The following is a 4,307-nucleotide window of genomic DNA, read 5'->3' as shown; positions in this document are numbered from 1 at the left end:
CAAACCCTCCCCCCAAACCCCTCACCACGGATGTCGCCTCCTCCCACTCCTCCTCCAGCTCCTCCTCCTCCCACTCCCCCACCCCCTCCTCCTCCAGCTCCCCCACCGGCTCCGGCGCCAAGAACTCCTGGTGTCGCCACCCAACGACCACCAGCGCCTCCACCGCCACCAGCACCACCATTTGCAAAGCCACCGGGATACCGGGTACCACCACCGCCACCACCACCACCACTACCATCGTCTCCGTCTCCAAGGTCGACCGGATACTCGGTGACCCAGATGCCGCCACTGCCATCACCATCGCCGTTTCCACCACCAAGGTTTACGCCGCCGCCTTCGCCGCCACCAGCCCAGCCTCCGCCGCCGCGTGCTATCCGTCCCCTTTTCCGCGTCCTCTCTAGCATTCTGTCGTCATCACCCTCATCGATGTCGTTCCCTTTCCCACGCAACGGCGCATTTTCCCAACGCAAACTGCAGCAACAGCCGCAACCGTCGCAACGGCTGCCAACGGACTCGGCGGACGGAGAAATGGAGATCATCAGCACCAGCAGCAGCGCTGAGGTGCTGCTGCAGCAGCAAAGCCCGCCAAAACAAACCTCACCAGCAACCCTATCAGCACCAGGCACGTGGAGGCGTGTTCATGCGCCTTTGTCAGGAGAGGGGAGGGGGGAAAACGGACAAGGGAAGGGAACAGTACACCTTTGATCGTCAACCCCACGGGAAACCAAGTTAAAATAATGCAAATATGTGCGCGAGAAACATGTGATCCAGGTTAGGAGTGGAATATTTTTATTTGTGCTCGTGGATTCGCGTTGGCGCGTTGGCACGGTGGGGTATTTTGTGGCCTTTTGGGGACAGGTGTGTTGTGTGGAGCATATGTGTGGTGTGCCCATCCCAATCCTCGCACTTTCCCTTGTTGTTTTCGTTAATAGGGTGAATTTTTGTGTCCATCAATGCCTGACAATACCTTCCCCCTGTCCCCCACTTATCCATTTAACCTGACAATTTCCCCCACCCAACACACACACACACACACACACACACACACGTTGCGGTGTCTTGTGGCGTGTGTGCCGTCGCACTGCGTTTATTGCAGAAGAATCATCCGAAGCCACCCTTCACAGCCGCAACGATAATGGCACTGACAGTAACACCACCAGCAGCAGCAGTAGCAGTAGCAGTAGCAGCCTGCTCAACGGTCACCGGGCCGAGGTTCGCATTACCCCCTCAGCCATCATAGTCATTTCGGCGGGTGTAGGTGTGGCGCTGCTGGCCGCTGTGGTGGTGGGCACGTACCTGACCCGATGCAGGGACCGATGCGGCGGAAGGATGTGGGTGATTATGGGCGGCGGGGTAGCTAGGACTACAACCACCACCACCACCACCATTACGGCTAAGAGTCGGGACCCCGCATTCTCATCCACGCCGGGGCCTACTACGATTGCAGCACCAGCATTGCCGGCTTCGCCTCGGTCAAATAAGATCTTACCAACGGTGACTTAACGGTGGCCTGGGAGGGAGGAAAGGAGTTTCAAAGTCATTATAAACAATATGTTATGGTTACCACTCTCATCACCTGAATTCTTCATTTTTATTACTCGGAATCCGCTGGAAAAGGGGGAAACCGGCCGTAGCCATGCTCCAGATAGACAGAGAGGGAGGCAAAGAGAGAGAGAGAGAGTTCAGCGCTGTGTTATCGCGCGCACGTTTTCATCAACCGGCAGCAACAGCAGCAGCTGGCTGGCTGGTTGCACCGCAACACGCGCGCTCCCGCAGCGCTGCCTACTCTCCCAGCCCCATATTGGACAGCCTCTCGCCATAGGCGACTGGAGCCAAGGATTCGAGGAGGAGAACAATGGTTGCCTTGTGACAACACTTCGCAAGAAGTTGATGTCGTCGTCCGCTTTCCCTTTCCTGTCCGTCCACCTCGCCAAGAAGCCGCCGTCGTCCTCGTCACATATCCCGGCCCCGTTTTACAATCATTCATCGGTTTGCTACATCCCGCTCCTCCCTCCCTCCCCGGTCAGTTCTAAGCAGCAGTGAGAGTGTGTGGGCAGCAGCAGCAGGTCGCTCGAGCGGGGTGTCCTGCGTCGAACGTCAAGGGGTGCCGTGCCCCCGGGGTGACCGCTACTGACGACGGTGGCGTGAAAATGGGAATGGAATGGAAACGATGGTTTCTTTCTTAATGGCGATGGGAGCTTCGTATGTGTCTGGCGTGTATGTATGTGTGTGTGTGTATTTCTGTGCATGTATGCGTATGTGTCACTGGCGCGTTTCGCAGGCGTGCTTCTGATATGGGCAAACCGCAGCTGCTGTCCGCTGCGTTGACGAATATTATAACCATTATTTACTTACAATCATTCATCGGTATAGGGCTATATCCGCCCTCGCGGATGCTTTCGGTGCTGTTGCTTTGTACCATACCACACACCGTTCACGCTTGTTTTGCCGCAAAGCAACAAAAGCAGGACCGACCCGCGTATGCGGGTTGTGCCGATGTGCAATACATATAGAGGATTCGTCGGATTCATTAAATATGCCCGCCTGGGTTTTGGATGTGTGGCGCGTGTGAACGCCGTGGTGGCGCAAATGGGCGCTGAATAATGTCGATTGGTTACACCAAGGGAGGCAGGAAGGGATTTGCCTGGTAGGTGCTAGTGCTGTATGCTGCCATTATGAGAGCGATCGAAGTAGTGATGTGAGCTGCGAAGGCGCTCGCTCTACTTACGTCGAGAGGCAGGGGTTCCAGTTTTACACGAATTTGTGAATTCGCCCATCAGATTTTTGTCTGTCAATGGGCCATCTAGCCTTATACACGCCCTATACAACATGTCGAGTACATATTTTGCCATCGTTTTTGTGTATAATATCATATGCGCCGTTCAGTTGCTTTACTGTTTGCTTTACTGCAGCAGTGTGCTTTATTGGATAATTGATTGCAGTTCGCTGCTTTGGTGGCCGTTTTTCCCCCCCCTTTTGGGAGTCTGCCGTCGGGAAAGCCATTCCCGGTCCGCAGCGGTTGGCAAACACTGATGCACACGGCCAATAAGCAAACACGCCTGGACATTCATTGCCTGCTGTGCTTTGGGAGTGCGCATGGTCTTTTCCTCGCCCCATGCCATATGGCAATACGTGTTGTCTACTAGTAGGCATACACATTGTGATTTTTTACACCACAGCATGAGGACGCTTTTTTCGGAGTAACGGAGAGCGGCAGGGCGCCTCCTCTTTCTCCTCGGTTTCCCCAACTTCTTCGTTAAAGACTTTAAGACGCTCTTATATATGCGCTGACATGATATGTATTTAACGGCGGCTATAAAGTCACAGAGTCCACAGACAACGTGTGACATGACGACGAACACACTCTATCTGGATGGGGCCAACTAACGATGCTGTTGTCACCCCCACCATCACGCATCGCAACCTATTTCACAGATAATCAAGTCACAGATAATCCACACGATATTTCGCATGTATTATACATAATATATTACACGAGTTAAGTAGATAATATGTACTGCATGACGGCGTAGGATCCCATATTAACGGTTTTGCCCTTCGCAAGGGCGGGGGGGATTTATACGTGAATATGTGTAATATGATATGATCAATCGGACGCGGATGTAATTAATAATGACAGTATAGCACATATAATATAAAAATACATCAGTAAGAACGACTCGGAAGATACCTAGTGGCCACCGCTGCCCCTTTGTAAGTAACTTGCTGCCCCCTACGTCCCAACAGCATATCAGCGACATCAGCAGAAAATACGATGAACATGTAACAGCGGCTCGTTTGCCGCTGCACTTCCCTCCCCCACCTCTCTCCCTACTGGCGCCCCAGTACCCCCCTTCCTGCCCTCATCATACACAGCAACCCCCCCAGTGTGTGTGTTCGTCCCCCCGCCAAACATTTCTCTCCCCCTTCCTCCCCTCCTCGCCACCCCCGCCATCGTCCTCTCGTCGGCGCTTCGCTCGTTCAGTCGTGGAGGGGCGCGGGGTAGATGGCTGGAGGCAAGCCGCCAGTCGACGGCGCACGACTGCCAGTCATGAAACTGTACGGCGCTGAGACATTGGCAGCATTGACTGGCAGCAGCTGCGGCGGCAGTGGTAGCGCCGACGGGGATGTGGCGGTACCGGCGGGCACCACCGCGGCGGGCTCCAGTTGCCAAGTCCTCGGTGATAGGACCAGCGGCGGCGGGTTGACGGAGGCGGCGGCGGCGGCGGCGGCGGCGAGACTGCTGGCGGCGGCGGTACCCAGGCCTGGTACCATAGCAGCTGTGCCGGCATGGGCTGGCGGCAGAG

The 4,307-nt window shown here is 55.1% G+C and overlaps 2 protein-coding genes across 2 annotated transcripts in view; one reads left to right on the top strand and one right to left on the bottom strand.

Annotated features, from left to right (window-relative positions):
- The window catches only part of VOLCADRAFT_100136 (uncharacterized protein), a gene marked incomplete at both ends in the record, with an annotated part of 11,906 nt that extends 9,613 nt beyond the window's left edge, over nucleotides 1–2,293 (top strand). The window contains 4 exons of the mRNA XM_002958776.1: nucleotides 98–254; nucleotides 478–561; nucleotides 1,795–2,022; nucleotides 2,282–2,293. Of these exons, the coding sequence (XP_002958822.1) occupies nucleotides 98–254; nucleotides 478–561; nucleotides 1,795–2,022; nucleotides 2,282–2,293 (481 nt within the window). The remainder of the gene's footprint in view (nucleotides 1–97; nucleotides 255–477; nucleotides 562–1,794; nucleotides 2,023–2,281) is intronic.
- Nucleotides 2,294–3,478: 1,185 nt separating this feature from the next.
- Nucleotides 3,479–4,307, bottom strand: part of VOLCADRAFT_108330 (uncharacterized protein) — a gene marked incomplete at its 5' end in the record, with an annotated part of 8,947 nt that continues 8,118 nt past the window's right edge. Inside the window, one exon of the mRNA XM_002958763.1 lies at nucleotides 3,479–4,098. Coding sequence (XP_002958809.1) covers nucleotides 3,982–4,098 — 117 coding nt within the window. The 3' untranslated portion in view covers nucleotides 3,479–3,981. The remainder of the gene's footprint in view (nucleotides 4,099–4,307) is intronic.

Source organism: Volvox carteri (genome assembly GCF_000143455.1).
Source record: "Volvox carteri f. nagariensis unplaced genomic scaffold VOLCAscaffold_106, whole genome shotgun sequence".
Taxonomy (NCBI): domain Eukaryota; kingdom Viridiplantae; phylum Chlorophyta; class Chlorophyceae; order Chlamydomonadales; family Volvocaceae; genus Volvox; species Volvox carteri.
The sequence above is the reverse complement of the archived record's forward strand: the minus strand, read 5'-3'. Positions and strand labels throughout refer to the sequence as shown.